Source organism: Tachyglossus aculeatus, chromosome 2, assembly GCF_015852505.1.
Source record: "Tachyglossus aculeatus isolate mTacAcu1 chromosome 2, mTacAcu1.pri, whole genome shotgun sequence".
Lineage (NCBI taxonomy): Eukaryota > Metazoa > Chordata > Mammalia > Monotremata > Tachyglossidae > Tachyglossus > Tachyglossus aculeatus.
In genome coordinates, this window is record NC_052067.1 from 98,445,748 (window position 1) to 98,473,533 (window position 27,786).

The 27,786-nt window shown below is 47.1% G+C and overlaps 1 protein-coding gene across 1 annotated transcript in view; it reads right to left on the bottom strand.

The window, feature by feature from the left end:
* The window catches only part of SLC35F1 (solute carrier family 35 member F1), a 178,552-nt gene that overhangs the window by 16,767 nt on the left and 133,999 nt on the right, over positions 1-27,786 (bottom strand). Inside the window, exons 3-7 of the mRNA XM_038762635.1 lie at positions 15,570-15,697; positions 13,283-13,442; positions 5,710-5,866; positions 2,287-2,339; positions 511-665 (exon numbers count right to left, since the gene is read on the bottom strand). Of these exons, the coding sequence (XP_038618563.1) occupies positions 511-665; positions 2,287-2,339; positions 5,710-5,866; positions 13,283-13,442; positions 15,570-15,697 (653 nt within the window). The remainder of the gene's footprint in view (positions 1-510; positions 666-2,286; positions 2,340-5,709; positions 5,867-13,282; positions 13,443-15,569; positions 15,698-27,786) is intronic.

The window sequence follows — 27,786 nt, forward strand, 5'->3', positions numbered from 1 at the left end:
CTATTTCCACTAGGCCACGTTGCTTCCTAAACACCAGTCTTGTCTGCACAGCCCAATCTTCACTTAACTTGCCCGGCCTGAAGTGGATTTTTCTTTCCACAAATACTACTACTACTGCTACTAATAATGGTAATATTATTACCATTAATGGCATTAATTAATTACCATTAATGGCATTAATATAAATGCCATTATTATTATAATATTCACTCAATCATATTTATTGAGCATTTACTGTGTGCAGAGCACTATACTAAGCACTTGGGAAGTACAAGTTGGTAACATATAGAGACAGTCCCTACCCAACAATGGGCTCACAGTCTAGAAGGACTCCCAGTCTAATAATAATAATAAAAACTGTAGCATTTGTTAAACGCTATGTGCCAGGCACTGTACTAAGCGCGGGGATAGATCCAAGCAAAGAGGATTACCTCGTAGATCCTCAGGCTGGTGGGTCCAGCGGTCAGCTGGGGCCGGCCAAGAAGGGCTCCCCGCCCGGCCCTGCCTTACCTTGTAGTTGAAGAGGAACAGGCCGCAGAAGAGGCTGTACAGATCTGCCGTGAGCAGGGAGAGGTTGACGGATGTGGCGCTGGTCTTCTTCAGAACCACTGGCATGAAGCTGTACAGGCCGAACATGCAGGCACTGAAGCCCACGTACAGCAGCCCTGGGGGAGAGAGCATGAGGTGGCCAAGTGGCAGGCATCTGTCCTCCTCCTCTCCCTCTCCCTCCCGGGACAGGGCACCCTCAGGGTAGAGAGGGCTAGAGGAGGAAGGAATGGGATGCACTTCCCTGCCTCCAAAAGTAATGTTTAATTTCAGGATCCCTCTGCTTGAGGGACTTTGTAGCCAAAATGGGCCAGAAAAACGGAGCTCTGTCACAGTTCAGTTTTTGGTTGTTTTTTTTCCTTGGATGGCCTTTAAATGACAGGCACTGTACTGAACGCTGAGGTAGATACAAGATAATCAGGTTGGACACAGTTCATGTCCCACATGAGGCTCACAATCTTAATCTCTATCTTACAGATGAGGAAACTGAGCACAGAGGATGATAATAATAATAATCATTCTGGTATTTGTTAAGCGCTTAATATGTGCCAGGCACTTTGCTAAGTGGTGGGGTGGATAAAAGAGAATCAGGTTGGACGCAGTCCATGTCCCACTTGGGGCTCACAGTCTCAACCCCCATTTTACAGAGGAGGTAACTGAGGACCAGAGAAGTGAAGTGTCTTTCCCAGTGTCACATAGCAGACCATTGTCATCATCATCATCATCAATTGTATTTATTGAGCGCTTACTATGTGCAGAGCACTGTACTAAGCGCTTGGGAAGTACAAATTGGCAACATATAGAGACAGTCCCTACCCAACAGTGGGCTCACAGTCTAAAAGGGGGGAGACAGAGAACAAAACCAAACATACTAACAAAATAACATAAATAGAATAGATATGTACAAGTAAAATAAATAGAGTAATAAATATGTACAAACATATATACATATATACAGGTGCTGTGGGGAAGGGAAGGAGGTAAGATGGGGGATGGAGAGGGGGAGGAGGGGGAGAGGAAGGAAGGGGCTCAGTCTGGGAAGGCCTCCTGGAGGAGGTGAGCTCTTAGTAGGGCCTTGAAGGGAGGAAGAGAGCTAGCTTGGCGGATGGGCAGAGGGAGGGCATTCCAGGCCGGGGGGATGATGTGGGCCAGGGGTCGATGGAGGGACAGGCGAGACCAGAGGTGGAGCCAGGATTAGAACCAAGGTCCCTTCGGCTCTCAGGCCCATGCCCTATCCACTAGGCCATACTGCATTATGCTGCTACTGACTCTCCAGTATTATGGAGGGGATGGACAAGGTGAACCTAGAACCGTCCTCCCCAAAATTCCATCGGATCAGGGCGAGGGGCATCTCTGGTGGTGGATCTGTAACAAACACAGGGTATACTCCTTCTCCCAGCAGGGCGGGAGCAAAGGAAGCATGGATGAGCGATTCCGGCTGGCTCCCTCGAGGGGGAGAGGAAGTATGGAGAGGGGATAGTTTAGGCGTGGAGTGATCCACCCCTGACCCTGAGTGTGGGTGTCCAAAGGGTGACCGGCACATGGTTCCTGACATGATTCATGTTAGAGTCCTGGGCTGTGGGACATCACTTGGGGTCTGACTGCCTGAACCTCTGCTTGCCTGCCTGCAGGCAACTTCAGACTCAACTCTTACCCTCCTTTCCCCACCCCCTCCCATGGGAAAATCTCCCTCCCCCCTACCCCACCCACCCAGCCGCCCCTTCCCAGGCTGAGCCTTACCAATCTGCCAGTCCCAGGCCACCTTCAACAGCTCCTTGTGCTCCATGATGGCCCTGGGGGAGGGGACGGCAGACAAGGGTGAGCAGGAGCCTGACCGACCCTTGGGTTTCACCTCCTCTCCCCATCCTCCCTCCAGCCCAAGCCCCGGTCTAAGTGCTACAGAATGAGTCCCCACCTGAAGTAGATTTTTCTTTGCACAAATGATAATAATAACAATAACAAAAAATTGTAATGATGGTATTTGTTAAGTGCTTACTATGTGCCAGGCACTATATGCCAGCTGGAGGGATACAAGCAAATTGGGCTGGACACAGTCCCTGTCCCACTTGGGGCTCACGGTCTCAATCCTCATTTTACAGACGAGGTAACTGAGGCCCAGAGAAATGAAGTGACTTGCCCAAGGTCACAAAGCAGACAAGTGGCAGAGAACCCATGACTCCCAGGCAAGCACTTACTATATGCTGGCCACTGTACTAAGCACTGGGGTAGATCCAAGCAAATAGTGTTATCTCAGAGAGCCTCTTTCTCCTGGGTCCAGCGGTCAGCTGAGGCCAGCTCAGGAAGGGCCCTGCCCCATCCCATCCCACCTCTCCTTACCTTGTAGTGGAAGAGAAACAGGCCACAGCAGACCACACCCTCTGTCCTGGAACACTCTCCTTCCTCAAATCCGACAGACAATTATTCTCCCCTGCTTCAAAGCCTTATTAAAGACACATCTCCTCCAAGAGGCCTTCCCTGCCTAAGCCCACCTTTCCTCTTCTCCCACTTCCTTCTGCATCGCCCTGACTTGCTCCCTTCATTCACCCCCCCTCCCAGCCCCACGGCAAGTATGTACATAACTGTAATTTATTTATTTACATCACTGTCTGTCTCCCGCTCTAGACTGTAAGCTCGTTGTGGGCAGGGAATGTGTCTGTTTATTGTTATATTGTACTCTCCCAAGCTCTTAGTATAGTGCTCTGCCCACAGTAAGCGCTCAATAAATACAAGTGAAAGAATGAATGGGCTAACCGGGCAGTGTCCAGCCTCAGCACTTGTTTATGCCCACCCTCCGGGCAATCCTCTAGACCGTGAGCTCACTTTGGGCAGGAATGTATCTATTTGTTGTTATGTTGTCCTCTCCCAAGTGCTTAGTAGAGTGCTTTGCACACGGTAAGTGCTCAATAAACATATCCCCTTCCTTCCTCTCCCCATCCTCCCCCTCCCCATCCCCCCCACCTTACCTCCTTCCCCTCCCCACAGCACCTGTATATATGTATATATGTTTGTACATATTTATAACTTTATTTATTTATTTTACTTGTACATAATAATAACAATAATGTTGGTATCTGTTAAACGCTTACTATGTGCAAAGCACTGTTCTAAACGCTGGGGTAGATACAAGGTAATCAGGTTGTCCCACGTGGGACTCACAGTCTTCATCCCCATTTTACAGATGAGGGAACTGAGGCCCAGAGAAGTTAAGTGACTTGCCCAAAGTCGCACAGCTGACAAGTGGCAGAGCCGGAATTTGAACCCACCACCTCTGACTCCAAAGCCCGTTCTCTTTCCACTGAGCCACGCTGCTTCCCCATATTATTTATATTTATTTATTTATTTATATTTATATATCCCTCCATACATGTTTATTCTATTTATTTTATTTTGTTAATAAGTTTTGTTTTGTTGTCTGTCTCCCCCTTCTAGACTGTGAGCCCGCTGTTGGGTAGGGACCGTCTCTATATGTTGCCAACTTGTACTTCCCAAGCGCTTAGTACAGTGCTCTGCACACAGTAAGCGCTCAATAAATACGATTGAATGAATGAATGAATGAATGAATGAATGAATGAGCAAACTATGCCTCTGACAGGGGCCAACTTGTCCCAGCCCGAGAGGAGGGATGCCTTTTATATCGTTCAAGAGTATTTCCTGAACGCTCACTGGGTGCAGAGCACCCTATCGAGCTCTTGGAAGAGTACGATACAGTTAGTAGACAAGATCCCTGCCCTTAAGGAGCTTGCAGTCTAGCAGGGAAGCAGGCAGCACAATTAATTGCAGGTAATGGAAGCTATAGAGTTTAGAGTTTAAAATTTGAGAAGCACCATGGCCTAGTGGCAAGAGCACGGGCTTGGGAGTCAAAGGGCCTGGGTTCTAAGCCCGGCTCCTCCACTTGTCTCCGCTGTGTGACCTTGGGTAAGTCACTTAACTTCTCTGTGCCTCAGTTACCGCCTCTGTAAAATGGGGATGAAGACTGTGAGCCCCATGTGGGACCACCTGATTACCTTGTATCTACCCCACCCCTTAGAACAGTGCTTAGCACATAGTAAGGGTTTAACAAATACCATTATTATTATTATTTAAGAATATGGGCATGAAATCACTACATTGGAGTGAATGCCCAGTGCTTTGGGGGTGAGAACTCACGAATACAGGTTATGCAGATGGGTTGAGGGTTGAGGTGGCAGTAGTTGGGGAAAATAGGGTAGGGGGATGAGAGATTAATTAGAGAAGGCCTCCTGGAGGAGGGGTGATTTTTTTGTAGGGCTTTGAAGATGGGGAGAGAAGTAGTCTGCCAGAGGTGAAGGAGAGAGGGAGTCTTGGGAGGGGGGAAGGTCTGAGCAAGAGTTCTACAGGAGAGAGTTAAGAATGAGGAACAGTCATGGTCTAGTGGCAAAACCATGGACCTGAGAGTCTGAGGAGTGGGTTCTAATCCTGGATCTACCACATGTCTGCTGTGTGATCTTGGGAAAGTCACTTCACTTCTCTGTGCCTCAGTTATCTTATCGGTAAATTAAGACTGTGAGCCTCATGTGGGACAGGGACCGTGTCCAACGAGATTATCTCTCATTTGTCCCAGTGCTTACAACAGTGCTTGGCACATAGTAAGTGCTTAACAAATACCACCATTTTTATTACGTTATTAACTATGTTGACTTTCAAAAGACGAATAAGGTGAGCTGGATTGTAATGGAAGAGGAGCAAGGATAGGTAAAAGGAGGTGTGCTGATTGAGTGACCTAAGGCCAATGGTTTTCTTCTTGATGCTTTCTGCAGGAGTTTCTGCTTGATGCTCCCTGACTCCTTTGCTCCCTTGTTCCCCCATAACCTCACTTATCCGTTCCTTGCTTCCCCTCCCTCTGCCCCCCCATTACCTCACTTCCCCGTTCCCTGCTTCCCTGCTGCCCCCCATTTCCCCATTTCCTTCTCCCTCATTCCCTCACTTCTGCACTCCCTGTTCCCCCACTCCCTCACTTCCCCATTCCCTTCTCCCTCATCCCCTCACTTCCCTGCTCCTCTGCTCCTTCACTTCTCCATTCCCTTCTCCCTCATTCCCTCACTTCCCTGCTCCTCTGCTCCTTCACTTCCCCAATCCCTGCTCCTCCGGCCCCTGGTTCCCCTTGTCCCTCACCCCCATGGCCCAGGATGCTACTCTGCTACTCACAGCTGGATGCCGCTGAAGAAGGAGCCGAAGAGGCCGATCATGCCCAGGAACTCCACGCGGCTCAGGTTGCGCACGATGTACTCCTCGCACACGTTGGAGATGCCATACAGCGTCGCGCCCCCCAGCACCAGGAGGTCCCCGATCAGCTTGTTTTCTCCTGGGGACCCAACGTGGCTCCTGGTAACCATTGGGCTGGGACCTCCCAAGGGAGACCCCCTGCCCTCATCCCCAGGGAGAAATCCTCCCACCCTTGGCCATCCGGAGGGTCTGAGCTTGTGATGGTGGGGGCCAACACCCCTCAGAGATGACAGTAGGCTGGAATGAGCATTCACCTACCTGGGGGCTACCCAAGCTACCAAGGGAGAGGAGGTGGCAGTGCCCAGCTCTGCCATCTGCCCAGCTCAAATGCACTGTTCCCTCACTAGGGTCAGGTATTCATTTGCCTCTCTAGACTGCAAGTTCCTCTAGACTGTAAGCTCATTTGTGGGCAGGGAATGTGTCTATTTTTATATAGAGCCACGCTTAGAGAAGCAGCGTGGCTCAGTGGAAAGAGCCCGGGCTTGGGAGTCAGAAGTCATGCGTTCCAATCCCGGCTCCGCCACATGTCTGCTGGGTGACCTTGGGCAACTCACTTCACTTCTCTGAGCCTCAGTTACCTCTTCTGTAAAATAGGGAGGAAGACTGTGAGCCCCACGTGGAACAATCTGATCACCTTGCATCTCCCCCAGCACTTTTAGAACAGTGCTTTGCACATAGTAAGCGCTTAACAAATTCATTCATTCATTCAATTGTATTTATTGAGCACGTACTGTGTGCAGAGCACTGTACTAAGCGCTTGAGAAGTACAAGTTGGCAACATATCGAGACAGTCCCTACCCAACAATGGGCTCACAGTCTAGAGGATCAATCAATCAATCAATCGTATTTATTGAGCGCTTACTATGTGCAGAGCACTGTACTAAGCGCTTGGGAAGTACAAATTGGCATCACATAGAGACAGTCCCTACCCAACAGTGGGCTCACAGTCTAAAAGGGGAAGACAGAGAACAGAACCAAACATACCAACAAAATAAAATAAGTAGGATAGAAATGTACAAGAAAAATAAATAAATAAATAAATAAATAAATAGAGTAATAAATATGTACAACCATATATACATATATACAGGTGCTGTGGGGAAGGGAAGGAGGTAAGACGGGGGGATGGAGAGGGGGACGAGGGGGAGAGGAAAGAAGGGGCTCAGTCTGGGAAGGCCTCCTGGAGGAGGTGAGCTCTCAGCAGGGCCTTGAAGGGAGGAAGAGAGCTAGCTTGGCGGATGGGCAGAGGGAGGGCATTCCAGGCCCGGGGGATGACGTGGGCCGGGGGTCGATGGCGGGACAGGCGAGAGCGAGGTACAGTGAGGAGATTAGTGGTGGAGGAGCGGAGGGTGCGGGCTGGGCAGTAGAAGGAGAGAAGGGAGGTGAGGTAGGAGGGGGCGAGGTGATGGACAGCCTTGAAGCCCAGGGTGAGGAGTTTCTGCCTGATGCGCAGATTGATCGGTAGCCATTGGAGGTTTTTGAGGAGGGGAGTAATATGTCCAGAGCGTTTCTGGACAAAGATAATCCGGGCAGCAGCATGAAGTATGGATTGAAGTGGAGAGAGACACGAGGATGGGAGATCAGAGAGAAGGCTAGTGCAGTAGTCCAGACGGGATAGGATGAGAGCTTGAATTAGCAGGGTAGCGGTTTGGATGGAGAGGAAATGGCGGATCTTGGCAATGTTGCGGATGCCATTAGAGGATGTCATTATTATTATTATCATTTTGTACTCTCCCAAGTGCTTAGTACAGTGCCCTGCAACACAGTAAGCACTCAGTAAATACAATTGACTGACTGACTGACTCTCTACCTTCCTACCATGCCTCCACTTTGTGGCCCCACGAAGTGTTGTGAGGGAATAAGGAGGGCCTGCTGGCTTGGAAGCAGCTCTTTGGCCAAACACCTCCTTTACAGTTCCTTAACTCTCTCCTCCAGGAGGTCTTCCCTGTTGTTGGACCATCCAGCTTCCTGATCAAGCGATCCCATCAGTCGCCTCAGCACTCACATGTAATAATAATAATAATAATAATGGCATTTATTAAGTTCTTATTATGTGCAAAGCACTGTTCTAAGCACTGGGGAGATTGCAAGGAGCTCAGGTTGTCCCACAGGGGGCTCACAGTCTTAATCCCCATTTTACAGATGAGGGAACTGAGGCACAGAGAAGTGAAATGACTTGCCCAAAGTCACGAAGCTGACAATGGGCAGAGCAGGGATTCAAACCCATGATCCCTGACTCCCAAGCCTGGGCTCTTTCCACTGAGACACGCTGCCCTGTTGTGTCAGCTGTTACTCTTTCATTTAACAATTTGGGTTCATCTTTATATTTGTTTTATTGCTCTTAAGGATGATAAAGCCATCCCTTTATGGCTGCTGTCTCTACCAACAGACTAAGTTTACTGAGGGTGGGCAGCACATCTTTCCCTTCCTCTGACTGTTCACTAGGTCCCTAGCATACCACTCTCCACCCAGTACACACCCGAACCTGTTGTTGGGTAGGGATTGTGTCTATTTGTTGCCAAATTGTACTTTCCAAGTGCTTAGTACAGTGCTCTGCACACATTAAGTGCTCAATAAGTATGACTGAATGAATGAATGAATATAGCGCTCTGCACACATTAAGTGCTCAATAAGTATGACTGACTGAATGAATGAATATAGCGCTCTGCACACAATAGGCACTCAGTACAACATTCTGCATTCAAGAGGAACTCCGTACAGCACTCTTGACACAGTAGGCATGCAGTACAGTATTTTGCATACAACAAACACTCAGTACAGCATTCTGCATTCAGGAGGGATTTGGTACAACACTCTCAATACAGTAGACACCGTGTACAGTGCTCTGCACACAGTAGGCACCCAGGACAGTGGTCTGCACACAAAAGGCACTCAGTACAACATTCTGCATTCAAGAGGGACTCAGTACAGAACTCTTGACACAATAGACATCCAGTACAGTGCTCTGTACACAGTAGGCAACCAGTAAGGCGCTCTGCATACAATAATATTGATACTGTTAATTCAAGGAACAGTCTTTATTGCTCCATCCAATGAGTGTGAGGAAAGAGTTCCAATTCTGAATTTATTTGTGCTGCCTTTCTTTCAGGGAACTCCACTGTCTGTAACAAACTTTTTATCTTACTTCCCCGTCTTTTTATTCCCTCTTTCTTTTGATCTGTGGCTCCCACAGCTGCTTATCGGACTGTGCCCTGCTCCAGTTAAGCTTCTGGGTGATGTGAGAACTTTAAAAAGATAAATGGGTGTGCATATCTGAGGGTGTAAGGGGTAAATATGTGCATATATGTATATACAAACACCTATATTCATTCATTCATTCAATCTCATTTATTGAGCGCTTACTGTGTGCAGAGCACTGTACTAAACGCTGTTCATGCATACATATATGCACATATTTACCCCTTACATCCATTATTGGCCATGAAAATCCACAGAACAGAATAGCATAACGGACTTTGCACATAGTAAGCGCTTAATAAATGCCATTATTATTATTATTATTATTATTATTATTATTATTATTATCTCTTGACAGTAAGCTCACTGTGGGCAGGGAACTTGTCTGCCAACTCTGTTGTATTGCACTCTTTCAAGCGTTTAGAACAGTGCTCTACTCATAGTAAGCATTCAATAAATACCACTGTTCTTTATTGGGTGGTGGATGAGGTGTTTGCTCAATTGATTGATGGCACACCATGTGTAAACACCTGATTGTCACCCCACCTTCAGCCCTGCAGCACTTACACAGATATCCAAAATTTATTTTAATGCCTGTCTCCCCCTCTAGTTATGTTCTAGTGGGCAGGGAACACGACTACCAACTCTGTTGTATTGCATTCTCCCAAGCACTAAGTACAGTGCTGTGCACATGGAAAGCACTCAACAAATACCATTGATTGATTGATTGAAAAACTGGTTTTATTTTTCCTTAGATCTTCCCCATCAATTATCTCTTTGTGTTCTCACCACATCCCTGTGAGGTGGCAGGAGGCTGAGATAATTATCCTCATTTTACAGATGGAAAACTGAGGCACAGAGAAGTGAAGTGACTCTGCCCAAGGTCTCATAGCAGGTCGTCATAGGGCTGGGACTAGAACCTCTGTATAGACATCCTTCCCTCCTTCTCTATATCCCTAGAGGTATGTAGCTGTATAATCTTGTTGCCTTTGGGTTTGAAGACGTGGCTACTTATGATGAGTCATTTATGCATTCATTCATTCAATCATATTTATTGGGCACTTACTGGGTGCAGAGCACCATACTACCAGAATAAACAGAGAAGAAGGAGAAGGAGGAGAAGGAGGAGAAGGAGGAGAAGGAGGAGAAGAAGAAGAAGAAGAAAAAGAAGAAGAAGAAGAAAAGAAGAAGAAGAAGAAGAAGAAGAAGAAGAAGAAGAAGAAGAAGAAGAAGAAGAAGGAGAAGGAGAAGAAGGAGAAGGAGAAGGAGAAGGAGGAGAAGGAGAAGAAGAAGAAGGAGAAGAAGAAGAAGAAGAAGAAGAAGGAGAAGAAGAAGGAAAAGGAGGAGGAGGAGGAGAAGAAGAAGAAGAAGAAGAAGAAGAAGAAGAAGAAGAAGAAGAAGAAGAAGAAAGAAGAAGAAGAAGAAAGAAGAAGAAGAAGAAAGAAGAAGAAGAAGAAGAAAGAAGAGAAGAAGAGAGGAGGAGGAGAAGCAGCGTGGGTCAGTGGAAAGAGTATGGACTTGGGAGTCAGAGGTCATGAGTTTAAATCCCGGCTCTGCCACTTGTCAGCTGTGTGACTTTGGGCAAGTCACTTAACTTCTCTGTGCCTCAGTTCCCTCATCTGTAAAATGGGGGTGAAGACTGTGAGCCCCACATGGGACAACCTGATCACCTTGTATCCTCCCCAGCATTTAGAACAGTGCTCTGCACATAGTAAATGCTTAACAAATGCAATCATTATTATTATAATAAACAGAACTATTCCCTGCCCAAAATGAGCTGACAGTCTAGATGGGGGTGAGACAGACATTAATGTAGATAAATAAATGACAGCTATGTCCATAAGTGCTGTGGGGATGGAAAGGGGGATGAACAAAGGGAGAAAGTCAAAGTCACGTAGAAGGGAGTGGGAGAGGGGCAAAGACGGGGGTGCCTTCTGAAGGAGATGTGCCTTCAATATGGCTTTGAAGCCAGGGGGAGAGTAATTCCCCCTTCTAGACTGTGAGCCCGTTGTTGGGTAGGGACCATCTCTCTCTGTTGCCGACTTGTACTTCCCAAGCACTTAGTACAGTGCTCTGCACACAGTAAGCACTCAATAAATACAATTGAATGAATGAATGAATTATCTGTTGGATTTGAGGAGGGAGGGTGCTCCAGACCAGAAGCAGGACATGGACCAGGGGTCAGCAGTGAAAAGCAGCGTGGCTCAGTGGAAAGAGCCCGGGCTTTGGAGTCAGAGGTCATGGGTTCGAATCCTGGCTCTGCCACTTGTCAGCTGTGTGACTTTGGGCAAGTCACTTAACTTCTCTGGGCCTCGGTTCCCTCATCTGTAAAATGGGGATTAAGATGGTGAGCCCCACTTGGGACAACTTGATCACTTTGTCGTCCCCGCCCCCCCCCCCCCCCCCAGGGTTTAGAACAGTACTTCGCACATAGTAAGCACTATTGCATTACTCAATTGCATTAATTGACATCGTTAGCAGGAGTAAAGCATTTGAAGCTACTGCCTGATAAACAAATGTCCTAAGAGTTCCTGGCTCTGCCACTTGTCTGTTGTGTGACTTTGGGCAAGCCACTTAACTTCTCTAGGCCTCAGTTCCCTCATCTGTAAAATGGGGATTAAGACTGTGAGTCCCACCTGGGACAACCTGATAATCTTGTATCTCCCCCAGTGCTTAGAACAGTGCTTGGCACATAGTAAGTGCTTAACAAATATCATCATCGTCATCATCATCATCATAGATGAGATGGAGGCACAGTGAGAAGGTGAGCACTGTGACTGTATCAGTGTGAGCAGGTGCAAGTGATACGATGATGGGTGAATCACTGTTCTGTAAGGAACAGTTGCTTTTTGTTGGGTGGGTGTCCAGATAAATGCCCTCTGAGCCAATCCTGTTTGAAAACACAGCCTGTCTGGGGGAGGGGGAGAGAATAATAATAATAATGATAGCATTTTTTAAGTGCTTACTATTTGCAAAGCACTGTTCTAAGCGCTGGGGAGGTTACAAGGTAATCAGGTTGTCCCACGGGGGGCTCACAGTCTTAATCCCAGTTTTACAGATGAGGGAACTGAGGCCCAGAGAAGTGAAGTGACTTGCCCAAAGTCACACAGCTGGCAATTGGTGGAGCCGGGATTTGAACCCATGACCTCTGACTCCAAAGCCCGGGCTCTTTCGACTAAGCCACGCTGCTGCTAGCCCTGCACCTTCTGCCATGTCTACTATGCCCAGGGCCCAGTCCTGGTTGCTTTCTGTGTGCAAAGTGCTGTACTGGCTTTCTGTATGCAGAGCCCTGACCTGATCCCTACTGCAGGCAGAGCACTGTACTGGACCCTTTTTCATTCATTCATTCATTCATTCATTCATTCAATCAATCATACTTATTGAATGCGTACTGTGTGCAGACTACTGTAGTAAGCTCTTGGGAAAGTACAGTGCAACAATAAACAGTGACATTCCCTGCCCACAGTGAATTTATAGTCTGGGGGAGGCAGGGGTGGAGAGATGGACATCAATACAAATAAATAAAATGACAGATATGTACATAAGTGCTGTAGGGCTGGGAGGTGGGAAGAGCAAAGGGAACAAGTCAGGGCGACACAGAAGGGGGTGGGAGATGAGGAAAAGTGGGGCCTAGCCTGGGGCTTAGCCTTCTGTGTGCAGAACACTGTACTGGACCTTTCTGTGTGCAGAACACTGTACTGAACCTTTCTGTGTTCAGAGCCCTGTCCCAGGTGCCTTCTGTGTACAGAGCTCTGTACTTGGTAGATGCACAGAAGTAAAGGATCCAATTCCTGCCCTTGAGGAACTGACAACCAGTAGAAAGAAAGGGACAAGTACACCAACTTTGGAGGGTGAGAGTAGATGCCAACAGCGCTGAGGTGGCTGATGAGGTGGCCCAGCAGGGAAGGTAGGGGCTTCATCAGGGAAGGCCTCCTGGCAGTGGTGACATTTTAGGAGTCAAGGAGATGGGGGCCCACGTGTGACCCCAACACTACATGTGGAAACTGGAGGCGTTCTCTCCCCGAAAGATGTCTTGGTCCCCAGACGCAAAGGTTAATGGGAAACTCCTACCCTCACAGCAGGGCATCCCGGTCTGTTTCCGCCCACCCACCCACTCGGGCCCCATCCCCTGCCCACCTGCGTCTGCTTGGGGCCCAATGCCCACTCAGAGCCACGCACACCAGCTCAGGGCCCGCCTGACCTCCAACCACCCTTCCCCAAACAGGGGCCTGCTTCCCCTTCTTCCCCCCGTTGGGGACCAGCCCCCCTCCTCCAGCCCCACCGAGCCTGGGCTGACCTGATCCCTGCTGGCGGCCCGCCAGGACGTCGGCCCCGGCCATGCAGCCCATGCCCAGGATGCACACGACGATCCCGACGCAGTGCACGACCTTGTACCGCACCAGCAGGAAGAACCAGGACAGCAAGATGACCACGGGGATGACGAAGCAGTCCAGCAGCTGCAGGGAAGAGAGGGGAGCGGCGCAATGGGTGGTCACGGTGCCCAGGGGACCACCCATCACTCACCTGACACGCTTCTAGCACAGCAGGCTGGGCCGCCCAGGGCTGAGGGTCACCGAAGGAGTTCATTTCATTCATTCATTCAATTGTATTTGTTTATAATAATAATATTATTATTATTATGGTATTTGTAAAGTGCTTACTATATGCCAAGCACTGTTCTAAGCGCTGGGGTAGGTACAAGGTAATCAGGTTGGCACAGTCCCTGTCTCATATGGGACTCACAGACTCCATCCCCATTTTACAGATGAGGTAACTGAGGTCCAGAGAAATGAAGTGACTTGTCCAAGGTCACACAACAGACAAGGGGTGGAGCCGGGATTAGAACCCATGACCTCTGACTCCTTTAACCCATGTTTTTCCACTAGGCCATGCTGCTTCTCTGTTTAATGAGTGCTTACTGTGTGCAAAGCACTGTATTAAGTGCTTGGGAGAGTACAATATAACAATAAACAGATGTTTTCCCTGCCCACAGTGAGCTTGATTGACGCAAGCCCAGAGCAAATCCTCAAGGCAGTCACCAGCCTCAGAGCTTCACACCTCCAGGCCCCAGGCCCTCCTGCTCTCTGGCCCACCTAGAATTTCAGATTTCTCCCCTGCCAAAGAGGGAGAGGATCAGACTGCCTCTTTGCAGCAGGAAGGAAGCCAGGAGCAAAGGGAAGCAGCAGTGCTTTGCACATAGTAAGCGCTTAACAAATACCATCATAAAAAGCAGCATGGCCTAGTGAAGAGAAAACAAGCCCGGGAGTCAGAAAGACATGGTTTCTAATCCTGGCTCTGCCACGTGTCTGTTGTGTGACATTGGGAGTCACTTTACTTCTCTAGGCCTTAGTTCCCTCATCTGTAAAATGGGGATTAAGACTGTGAGCCCCATGTGGGAAGGGGACAGTGTCCGTGTATCTATCCTCCTGTTTAGTACAGTGCTTGGCATGCAGTAAGTGTTTAACAAGTACTGTAATTATTATTTTTACTAGAAAGCCCAGGCCTGAGAGTCAGGGGGCCTGGGCTCTAATGCCGGCTCCGCCACATCGTCATCAATCGTATTTATTGAGCGCTTACTGTGTGCAGAGCACTGTACTAAGCGCTTGGGAAGTACATGTTGGCAACAGATAGAGACAGTCCCTACCCAATAGTGGGCTCACAGTCACACATGTCTGTTGTGTGACGTTGGGAGTCACTTCACTTCTCTAGGCCTCAGTTCCCTCATCTGTAAAATGGGGATTAAGCCTGTGAGCTCCATGTGGGACAGGGACTGGGTCCAACCTGATTAGCTTGTATCTACTCCAGGGCTTAGAACAGTACTGGGCACATAATAAGTGCTTAACAAGTTCCGTAATTATTATTATTGTTATTATTATTATTACATTCAGCTGTGCTGGCCTGCTCCCAAAGGGAAGTGACCTCCTTGGGTTCTCAGCCTTGGGGGTCGTGGGGACCGACGCCCCCCCAGGTTCCTCAGGCAATGGGGTGGTGCGGTCCAGTGGTCTCCGGGTCCCCCCACCAGTGGTCATCCCGGACCTCCAACCAGACCTGAGAATCTCCCTGAGGAGCTGGTTGCTCTGCCCAGTCCTGCCCGCCCCTCCCTTCCCCATCCTGCTCCCTCTTTCTCAAGATGGACAGGCAGCCCAGCATGTCCTGGGGCCAGGCACCTATCCAGGTTCTGGATGTTGGCTGCCTCCTAATAATAATAATTATAATATTTGTTAAGTGCTTACTGAGTTCCAGGAGCGGGGTCGACACAAGCTAATCAGGTTGGACACAGTCCCTGCCCCAGGTGGGGCTCGCAGTCTCGATCCCCATTTTACAGATAAGGTACCTGAGCCCCAGAGAAGTGAAGTGACTTCGCCAAGGTCACACAGCAGACAAGTGGCGGAATAGAGCTGGTTCTGGGCAGGAAATGCAACAGCTATAGTGCTATATCGTACTCACCCTAGCGCTTAACACAGGCTCTACACACAGTAAGTGCTCAATAAATATGATTGACTGATAGATTGACAGCAGGAAACCAGGAGGACAGTGGCCAGGGGTGCAGCTAACCAAGGAGGTGGGCTTGGGGTCACTCCTACCTGGACACTGGTCAGCGTGGTGTACTGGTAAGCCTTGACTACCAAGTAATTCGCTTCAATGTCAACGATGCCCAGGATCATGTACTTCCACCATCGCCGCTTCAGAATGGCCAGCAAATTTTCTTCTCCTGCATGGAGGACAGGAGAGGGGAGGGGTGAGGCTCCAATCATCAATCAATCAATCGTATTTATTGAGAGCTTACTGTGTGCAGAGCACTGTACTAAGCGCTTGGGAAGTAACACATAGAGACGGTCCCTACCCAACAGTGGGCTCACAGTCTAGAAGGGGGAGACAGAGAACAAAACATATTAACAAAATAAAATAAATATAATAAATATGTACAAATAAAATAGAGTGATGGTAGCAGTGTTCTGTCAGAAGGATGCGTTCCAGCTAAAATGTTTAATTAGCATGGCTCGCCCCATGTTCAACACCTTCCTAAAAATCCCTTTTCCTTCAGCAAGCTTTCCCTGCTAACTCCCAACACCCCAAGTAATAACTCAGCCAGTGCAAACACTAATGTATTTATTTATACCATTCCTCAACACTAGTGACTGTGTTTAATCAATGCGCAATTAATGATGCATTTCTATGCCCGTCTTCCTCATTAAAGTGCAAGCCCCTTGTGGGCAAGGACTCTCATACATCTGCTGTCCTTTCTCTAGCCCTGGCGGGCTGTGGGGTGGAAAGGACCCCGACGTCCCAATCTGCTGTCCCTGTGGGCCCAGCCTCTCCGGCCTTTAACCGGGCCTTTAACTGCGGTCCAGCCCACAGATCTCTTCAGGAATTCACCTCTCCGGTCTTTAACCGAGCAGTGGTGGACCGGTCCATGAGCCCCATGGAGAATCCGCCTCTCTGACCTATACATTACCTGGGAAAAATCCACATCCAGGGCAGGATGGAAGAAGGATATAGTTCTTCTCGAGAGCAAAACATGGTTAGCATGAGTATTTGGAAAGTTCATCCCGGGACTTTAGACATGACAGGATGGCTGGGAAAGAAACATAAAGGCCTAGTGGATAGAGCATGGGCCGGGAGGCAGTAGATCTGTGTTAAAGTCCCAGCTCCACCACTTCATTCATTCATTCATTCAGACGTATTTATTGAGTGCTTACTGTGTGCAGAGCACTGTACTAAGCGCTTGGGAAGTACAAATTGGCGACATATAGAGACGGTCCCTACCCAACAACGGGCTCACAGTCTAGAAAGGGGAGACGGACAACAGAACAAAACATGTAGACAGGTGTCAAAATGGTCAGAACAAATAGAATTAAAGCTAAATGCACATCATTAACAAAATAAATAGAATAGTAAATATGGACAAGTAAAATAGAGTAATAAATCTGTACAAACATATATACAGGTGCCATGGGGAGGGGAAGGAGGAGAGTCTACTGTAAACCCTTGGGCAACTCAGTTTATTTCTCTGTGCCTCAGTTACCTCATCTGTAACATAAAAATGACTATGGTATTTGTTAAGCGCTTACTATGTGCTAAACACTGTTCTAAGTGCTGATGGGAATGAAGATTGTATATATATATATATGTATATATATATATATATGTTTGTACATATTTATTACTCTATTTATTTTACTTGTACATATCTATTCTAATTATTTTATTTTGTTAATATGTTTGGTTTTGTTCTCTGTCTCCCCCTTCTAGACTGTGAGCCCACTGTTGGGTAGGGACTCTCTCTATATGTTGCCAACTTGTACTTCCCAAGTGCTTAGTACAGTGCTCTGCACACAGTAAGTGCTCAATTAAATACGATTGATTGATTGATTGATTGATTGAAGATTGTGAGCCCCATGTGGGAAAGAAACATAATGGCCTAGTGGATAGAGCAAGGGCCTGAGAGTCAGAAGGTAATGGGTTCTAATCCTGGCTTCACCACTTCTCTGCTGTGTGCCTTTGGGCAAGTTACTTTATTTCTCTGTGCCTCAGTTATCTCATCTGTAAAATGGGGATGAAGACTGTGAGCCCCATGTGGAACAGGGAAGGTGTCCAACCTGATTAACTTGTATCTATCCCGGCACTTAGAATAGTGCATGCACATAGTAAGTGCTTAACAAATGCCATCATCATCATCATTGAACAGCAGTGAGCCCAAGTGCTTAGTACAGTGATTTTTTAATGGTATTTGTTAAGCACCTACTTTGAGCCAGGCACTGTAGTAAGTACTGGATAGATACAAGGTAAGCAGGTTGGACATAGTTCCTGTCCCACATGGGGCTCATAGTCTGAATCCCCAGTTTAAGAGTGGGTAACTGAGGCACAGAGAAGTTAGGTGACTTGCCCAAGGTCTCACAGAAGACAAATGGCAGAGCTGAGATTAGAACCCATATCCTTCTGACTCAGCTCTTAAAACAGTGCTTTGCACATAGTAAGCGCTTAATAAATGCCACTATTATTATTATTATTATTTATCCACTAGAACATGCTACTTCTCAGTGCTCTGCGCACAGAACGTTTAATAAAAACCACTGATTGATTGATTGATTGTTGCCAACTTGTACTTCCCAAGCGCTTAGTACAGTGCTCTGCACACAGTAAGCGCTCAATAAATACGATTGATTGATTGAAAGCAGATGTGGCCCCAGAAAGGGTTGGGATGCCAGAAGAGACAGGGAAGGGCCCTTTCTATCAGAGACATCAACTTTCCCTACTCAGTGATAGGCCGGAATGGCACAGAGATTTTACGGGGATGCAGGCCAGGATCAACAGACTTCCAAGGAGCCACCATTTTGGGTCTTTTCAGCCCTGTTTGGACACTCTTAGGTCTGGTCAGCACCTGTATATATGTATATATGTTTGTACATATTTATTACTCTATTTATTTATTTTACTTGTACATATCTATTCTATTTATTTTGTTAGTATGTTTGGTTTTGTTCTGTCTCCCCCTTTTAGACTGTGAGCCCACTGTTGGGTAGGGACTGTCTCTATATTTGCCAACTTGTACTTCCCAAGCGCTTAGTACAGTGCTCTGCACACAGTAAGCGCTCAATAAATACGATTGATTGATTGATTGATTGGTCAGGGACCTGGGGAGAAGGAAGCTGAGAGATTGGCAAAAAACGGCCATCAGGTCATCGCCCCAAATGCCTCCATCGCCCGTCCCCTTCACCCCCTAGGAGCTGTGCAAGTATGCTACCTGCCTTCCTATTTCAATCCAAATCAACAGCTACTCCACGAGTGGATTGAGGGGCCATGCTGTACTGAACGCCAACTCCGAAGAAGTGAAAGACAAGGCCTCTGATCTCCAGGGGCTTACAGTCAGACTTAAAGGGAGGTCATTTGACGTAAGTGAAGTGAGCAGATAGAGCTAAGTAATTGACATGTGAATAAATAAACTAAAATAAATACATATGGGGATCAGAGTACTGAGGGATGGTTGGGGGTGGTATAACTGGGATGGTCAGATAGATCAGTCAGAGAAGACCCTCTGGAGGGGCATTTCAGGATGGCCAGTCCATTCACAGGCTTGGCCCCTCCGACATTCTGGGATGTGTGGTCATTTCACTAAGTTGATCAATGATATTTATTGAGCGCTCGCTGTGTGTAGAGCACTGTGCTAAGTACTTGGGAGCGTACAATGCAACAGAGTTGGTAGATACGTTCCCTGCCCATAGTCAGCCCAGGCTACCACAGCATTCTGGGATTTTCAGAAGACTGAAAACTAGAGATTAGATTGTAATCTGCTACATGGTAAACTCCTTCAGGGCAGGGATCATGTCAACTAACTCTTGTACACTCCCAAACACTTAGTGCTCTGTGCAGAGTGTGTGTTCAATAAATACTATTAATGTGTTTTTATTAATGTCTGTCTTCCCCTCCAGACTGTAAGCTTGTTATGGGCAGGGAACGTGTCTGCTAATTTTGTTGTTTATACTCTCCCAAGCACTTAGTACAGTACTCTGCCCATAGTAAGCACTAAATAAATATCAGTGATTGATTGATTACTGGATTGAGTGAAGGATTGTAGTAGAGTCCTGGTATCCTGATGGGATCTTCAGTTCCTGCACTTTCCTCCCTCCCACTTTAATAGTCACTGAGAGGTAAGGGGAAGGTGTGCAAATTTAGGGTGGTAATCTTACTTTTTAACAAAAGTATGAAATAGTCTGATCTGTTCATAGGGTGGCTGTCAACAGCCCCGGGGATAAGATGGTCTGTTTGTAAGATGGCCATTGACGGCACAGGGATAATATGGTCTGTCAGTAGAATAGCCATCTACAGCCCGGGGATAGTACGGTCTCTAGACTGTAAACTCGTTATGAGCAGGTAATGTGTCCATTTATTGTTATATTGTACTCTCCCCAAGCACTTAGTACTTTGCATGCAGAAAATGCTCAATGAATACGATTGAATGAATGAATGAATGAACGAAAGAAGATGGCCAGGGGATAATATGTTCTATCCGTAGAGTGGTCATTGACAGCCAAGGGGTAATATGGTCTGGGCATGGGGTGCTCATCAGTGACCTGGGACTCACAGACACACGCGCCGTCAAATGCAGTATGCCAGGCCCACAACTAAACAGTGATATCATACGTGCTATTTTATAGGACCCTCACTGAGTCTACCCAGAACTAAGCCGTCTCGCTTGGGTGATCCCCAGTCCCTGCAACTTGATCAAGAGTAATGATGGTCCCAGCTGAACAGGGGTGCCATTTCTGAGCCAGGCACCGAGGAGGAGGGAGGTTGGGTGCTGAAAATAAAAGTAAAGATGTCCAGTGCCACATCTATTCCAGATGGCAGATGGACCAGCTGAAAAACCAGACTATCTGGTAGAGAGCCAGCTGAAGGGAGACCTTTCTATCTTCCTCTGGAGAGGACCTGCAGGCCACAGAACTAAGGCTGTAATCGGTAGAAGGGTGATGATGATGGCATTTGTTAAGCGCTTACTATGTGTAAAGCACTGTTCTAAGCGCTGGGGGGGATACAATGTGATCAAGTTGTCCCACGTGGGGCTCACAGTCTTAATCCCCATTTTTACAGATGAGGTAACTGAGGCTCAGAGAAATTAAGTGACTTGCCCAAGGTCACACAGCAGACTTGTGGTGGAGCCGGGATTCGAACCCATGACCTCTGACTCCAAAGACCGGGCTCTTTCCACTGAGCCACTCTGCTTCTCTAGCAGGATAGCAGGTGCTCCATTTTTCCTCTCCTTCTCCCCTTCCTATCGCCCCCACTCCCTCCCTCTGCCCTCCCCCTTTCCCCTCCCCACAGCACCTGTATATATTTGTACATATTTATTATTTAATTTATTTTACTTGTACATATTTACTACTCTATTTTATTAATGATGTGTATATGGCTATAATTCTGTTTATTCTGAGGGTTTTGACACCTGTCTACTTGTTTGGTTTTGTTGTCTGTCTCCCCCTTCTAGACTGTGAGCCCGTTGTTGGGTAAGGACCGTCTCTATATGTTGCCGACTTGTACTTCCCAAGCGCTTAGTAAAGTGTTCGGCACATAGTAAGCACTCAATAAATGCGATTGAATGAATGCATGCTCCTAGCCCAGCCCAATTAATTCAGCCACAGGGCATTACTGCAACTGACCTCTGCTAGAGAGGCCACCCAGAACCCTCACCCCAGAATTGTAGCAAGCCAGAAGCAGAATGGCATAATGGATAGAGCCTAGGCCTAGAAATCAGAAGGTCATGGGTTCTAGTCCCAGTTTTGCCACTTGTCTGCTGTGTGACCTCGGGCAAGTCACTTCACTTCTCTGGGCCTCAGTTACCTCATCTGTAAAATGGGGATTAAGGCTGTGAGCCCCATGTGGGACAGGGACTGTGTCCAACCCAATTTGCTTGTATCCACCCCAGCGCTTAGTACAGTGCCTGGCACACAGCAAGCACCTAACAAACACCACAATTATTATAATTATTAACAGCCCTCCAAAAAATTTGTCAGCGGTGGAGATCCTTCCCTTGATAGCGAAGGTTCCTGCTAGAATAAATATGACACATCGGGTTTTGTTTGTTTTTTTATGGGTTATTTTATGACCAAGGAAGCTAGCTAATCCCTTTATTGGTTTTTGCTAAAGAAAATCTAATCATCATAAAATCCTGGCCAAGTGAACAGCTTAATGAGGCCGATGAGCGATGTCAGATGAGATGGCAAGAGTGATTAAGCCACCGTAGGGGGTGAGGTGGGGGAAGAACAGGGCTGAAGATGAATAAATGTTTCTGTCTGGCTCTCAAAATGACACATCTTTGCTGGTGGCACCTCCTAAGTATGCTGAGGGAAGAAGCAGCGTGGCTCAGTGGAGAGAGCCTGGGTTTGGGAGTCAGAGGTCGTGGTTTCTAATGCCAACTCTGCCACGTGTCTGCTGTGTGACCTTGGGCAAGTCGCTTAACTTCTCTGAGCCTCAGTGATCACATCTGTAAAATGGGGATGAAGACTGGGAGCCCCACGTGGGACAACCTGATTACCTTGTATCCCCCCCAGTGCTTAGAACAGTGCTTCACACATAGTAAGCGCTTAACAAATGCCATCATTATTATAAGAAAACCACCCCCCCAACACACCTTTCCCCACATAACGGGGAGTCCCAAGCACCTCTTTAGTCCTCTGTTTGCCCTGCTTCATGCTAATTGGAAATGAACACTGTTCCCAAAGTGGCCAGCTTCCCAGTTCCCCTCCTATTTTTTTAAAATGGTATTTGTTAAGTGCTTACTATGTGCCAGGCACTGTACTAAGCACTAGGGCAGATACAAACTAATCATGTTGGACACAGTCCATGTCCCTCATGGGTCTCACAGTCTAAATCCCCATTTTGCAGATGATGTAACTGAGGTAGAGAGAAGTAAAGTGACTTTTCCAAGGTCAGACAGCAGACAAATGGTGGAGCCTGGATTAGAACCCAGATTCCTATGCTTTTTCCACTAGACCACGCTGCTTCTCAATTCTTTCCAGGATCCCATTTCCTTAGCAGGCTGGCCCAGTCAAAGGGAGCAATTCCTTTTAAAAAGGTTACAAAAGTAATGATACCGTAATAATAATACCATTGTTATTATTAATACTACTGGTAATAATGGTATTTATTAAGGGCTTATTATGTGCCAGGCACTGTACTAATCACTGGGGTGGAAAAAAGCAAATTGGATTGGACACAGTCCCTGTCCCTGGTGGGGCTCACAGTCTCAATCCCCATTTTACAGATGACATAACTAAGGCACAGAGAAGTAAAGCAACAGAGAAGTGAAGTGACTGGCTTAGAGCCCCACAGCATGTCTGCCCTCCACTGGGCGGCCCTGCCTCTACCGAATAATAATATAACAATAATAATAATGGTATTTCTTAAGTGCTTACTATGTGTTGGGCACTGTACAAGAGAAGCAGAGAAGCAGCGTGGCTCAGTGGAAAAAGCCCGGGCTTGGGAGTTCATTCATTCATTCATTCAATTGTATTTATTGAGTGCTTACTGTGTGCAGAGCACTGTACTAAGTGCTTGGGAAGTACAAGTTGGCAACATATAGAGACGGTCCCTACCCAACAATGGGCTCACAGTCTAGAAGGGGGAGACACAACAAAACAAAACATATTAACAAAATAAATAGAATAAACATGTACAAATAAAATAAATACACAGAGTAATAAGTACGTACAAACATATATACATATATACAGGTGCTGTGGGGAGGGGAAGGAGGTAAGGCGGGGGGGATGGGGAGGGGAGGATGGGGAGTCAGAGGTCATGGGTTCAAATCCCAGCTCCGCCACTTGTCAGCTGTGTGACTTTGGGCAAGTGACTTCACTTCTCTTAACCTCAGTTCCCTCATCTGGAAAATGGGGATGAAGACTGTGAGCCCCACTTGGGACACCCTGATTACCTTGTATCCCCCCAGTGCTTAGAACAGTGCTTTGCATGTAGTAAGCGCTTAACAAATACCATTATTATTATTACAAAGCGCTGGAGTGGATACAAGCAAATCGAGTTGGACACAGTCCCTGCCCTACAAAGGGTTCACGGTCTTCATCCCCATTTTATAGATGAGGTAACTGAGGCCCAGAGAAGTGAAGTGACTTGCCCAAGGTCACCCAGGAGAGTCAGGATTAGAACCCATGACCTTCTGACTCCTAGGCCCATGCTCTAGCCACTATGCCATACCACTCCTCAAGCAGCAAGCTGTGTTTGTTCACCCATGCTGCCCACCGTGTTCTGCACACTGAGTGAATTTAAGTGGGTCAAATTTCCACCCCTTTCCCCGCGCTGGGGTGGTCGGTCCCTGGGAGGGGCTGGGAAAAGTGTTACAAGTGTTAAAGAGGTGTGAAAGATGGAGCCAGACTCAGCTGGCATCTACAAGGAGCTAAAGGAGTGTTACAGGACACTGCCCCAATCAGGAACTTGGTTTTGTTTTATTGAATCGTAATAATAATAATTATACCGTTGGTATTTGTTAAGCGCTTACTATGTTCTGATCACTGTTCTAAGCGCTGGGGTAGATACAGGGTAATCAGGTTGTCCCACGTGGGGCTCACAGTCTTAATCCCCATTTTACAGACAAGGGAACTGAGGCACCGAGAAGTTGTGACTTGCCTAAAATCACACAGCTGACAAGTGGCGGAGTCGGTCTTAGAACCCAGGCCCTCTGACTCCCAAACCCGTGCTCTTTCCACTAAGCCACACTGCTTCTGGGATTTATTTATTGAGCATTCACTGTGTGCAAAGCACTGTACTATATAACAACAAAAACAGATACATTCTCACCCACCACTTCACGAGGCCCCCTCCCACTTCTAGACTGTGAGCCCATTGTTGGGTAGGGATTGTCTCTGTTTGTTGCCAAATTGTACTTTCCAAGCGCTTAGTACAGTGCTCTGCACACAGTAAGCGCTCAATCAATATGATTGAATGAATGAATGAGGCTCATGGTCTATTATTTGTTAAGCACTTACTATATGGTTCTAAGCACTGGGGAAGGTACAATTAAATAGGACACAGTGCTTGGCACATAGTAACCACTATACACAAATCACAATTATTATTATTATTACTACTACTACTATTACTACTAATAATAATTTAATAATAGTAATGTTGGTATTTGTGGAGTGCTTACCAAGCATTGTTCTAAGCGCTGGGGTAGATACAAGGTAATCAGGTTGAACTCTGTGGGACTTACATTCTTAATCTCCATTTTACAGATAAGGTAACTGAGGCAAGAGTTGGCAGCGAGATGGATGAGATCAAGGTACAGTGAGAAGGTTAGCATTAGAGGAACAAAATGTGTGGGCTGGATTGTATTAGGAGAGTAGTGAGGTGAGGTAGGAGGGGGGCAAGGTGATTGACTGCTTTAAAGTTAATGGTGGGGAGTTTTTGTTTGATGCAGAGGTGGATGGGCAACCAGTGGAGTTTCTTGAGGAGTGGGAAAACATGGTTTGATTGTTTTTGAAGGAAAATGATTGGGGCAGCAGAATGGAATATGGACTGGAGTGGGGCGAGACAGGAGGCGGGGAAGTCAGCAAGGAGGCTGATACAATAATCAAGGCATGATAGGATCCGTGCTTGCATTAATGTGGTAGCAATTTGGACGGAAAGGGAGGGGTGGATTTTGGAGATGCTGTGAAGATGCTAACAGGATTTAATGAGGGCTTGAAAATGTGGGTGGAACGATAGAAAGGAAGTCAAGGAAAACGCCAAGGTTACGGTCTTGTGAGACAGGATGGGAAAGTGAGCAGGAGGACAGGGTTTGGGTGGGAAGATAAGAAGTTCAGTTTTAGCCATAATAAGTTTGAGGTGATAGGAGAACATTAAAGTAGAGATGTTTTGAAGGAAGGAGGAAATGTGAGACTGCAGAGAGGGAGAGAGATCAGGGCTGGAGATGTAGATTTGGGTGTCATCAGTATAGAGGTGATAGTTGAAGCCGTGGGAGTGAATGAATATTCCAAGGGAGTGGGTGTAGATGGAGAAAAAAAGGGGAACTAGAACTGAACTTTGAGAGCCACACGCAGTTAGGGGGTGGTCGGCAGAGGAGAAGCCTGCGAAAGAGACTGAGAGTGAACTGCCAGGGAGATAGGAGGAAAACCAGGAGGGGACAGTGTCAGTGAAGCCAAGGCTGGATAATGTTTCCAGGAGAAAGGAGTGGTCAGTAGTGTCAGTGGCAGCTGACAAAGATGATTAGATGGAGTAGAGGCCATTGGATCTCTATCTACTCCTGCCTTCAGAACAGCTCCACCTGGATGTCTGCCCGCCACCTAAATGTCCAAGACCGAGCTCCTTATCTTCCCTCCCAAACCCTGTGTTCTCCCTGACTTCCCCATCATTGTGGACAGCATTACCATCCTTCCCATCTCACAAGCCCGCAACCTTGGTATCATCCTTGACTCTGCTCTCTCATTCTCCCCAAACATCCAATCCATCATCAAAACCTGCCGGTCTCACCTTCACAACATCTTCAAGATCTTCCCTTCTTCTCCATCTAAACCACTGCCATGCTAGTACAGTCTCTCATCCTATCCCGACTGGATTACTGCAATAGCCTCCTTTCTGATCTCCCAACCTCCTGTCTCTCCCGCTTCAGTCTATACTTTACTCTGCTGCCAGGATTATCTTTCTGCAGAAACACTCTGGGCATGTCACTCCCCTCTTCAAAAATCTCCAGTGGTTGCCCCTTCAACCTTCACATGAAGCAAAAACTCCTCACTCTCGTCTTCAAAGCTTTCCATCACCTCACCCCCTCCTACCTCACCTCCTTTCTCTCCTTCTACAGCCCAGCCCACACACTGCATTCCTCTGCCACTAGCCTCCTCAATGGGACCTCATTCTCACCTGTCCCTCCATCAACCCCTGGCCCACATCCTACCTCTGGCCTGAAATGCTCTCCCTCTGCATATCCACCAAACTAGCTCTCTTCCTTCCTTCAGAGCCCTACTGAGAGCTCACCTCCTTCAGGAGGCCTTCCCAGACTGAGCCCCACCTTTTCCTGTGCTCCTTCTCCCCTCCGCATCATCCCCACTCCCTCCCTCTGCCCTAACTTCTTCCCTTCCCCAAAGCACTTCTGTATATTTGTACATATTTTAACTCTATTTATTATATTAATGATGTGTACATATCTATAATTCTATTTACCTATTTTGATGGTGACACCTGTTTACTTGTTTTGTTTTGTTGTCTGTCTCCCCCTCCTAGGCTGTGAGCCTGTTGTTGGGTAGGGACTGTATCTGTTGCCAAATTGTACTTTCTAAGCATAGTGCTCTGCTCACAGTAAGCGCTCAATAAATACGATTGAATGAATGAATGAATGATTTGCCAAGGAGGCGATCATTAGTGACCTTTGAGAGGGTGGTTTCTGTGGAGTGAAGAGAACGGAAGCCAGATTGGAGAGGGTCAAGGAGAGAATTGGAGGAGAGGAACTTGAGGTTGCTCAAGGATTTGGAGAGAAATGGTAGGTGTGAGATGGAGCAATAACCAGAGGGAGCCATGGGGTCAAGGGAGGGTTTTTTTTAGGATGGGGAGATACGGGCATGTTTAAAAGTAGTGGGAAGAAGCCATTGGAGAGTGAACAGTTGAAGATGGCAGATAGGGAGGGAAAAAGGAAAGGGCAGGTGAGTGCTTTGCACATAGTAGGCACTTAACAAATGCCATTATTATTATTATTATTATTATTATTAGTGATGATGTGCAAAGGAATGGGGTCCTATGCACAGCCAGAAGGGGTGGATTTTGAGAGAAAGCAGGAGATTTCCTCTGGAGATAGTGCCGAGAAAGATGGTAGAGATGAAGAAGGGGCAGGAGAGGGGAGGGACTGGAAAGGGTCAGGGGAGATTTTCAGGAGATCAGGCCTGACGGTGTTCATTTTGTTGATGAAGTAAGTAGCCAGGACATTGGGGGCAAGAGATGGGGAAGGCAGGGGGACAGGGAACCAGAGGAGGGAGTTAAATGTCTGGAACAACTGGCGAGAACGATGGGCATGCGTGTCAAGAAGGGTGGAGAAAAGTTTTGCCGGGCAGAGGAGAGGGCAGAGTTAAAACATGGAAGGATAAATTTGAAGTGGACAAAATCTAGGCCTGACATCTAGATTTCCTCCAGTAAGCACACAGTACGCATTCAATAAATACGACTGATTGATGTGATTGGTAGATATGATCCCTGCCTTCAGGGAGTTTATATTAATAATAGTAATAATAATAATAATTGCAGTATTTGTTAAGGGCTTACTATGTGCCAGGCATTGTACTAAGCACTGGGGTAGATACAATG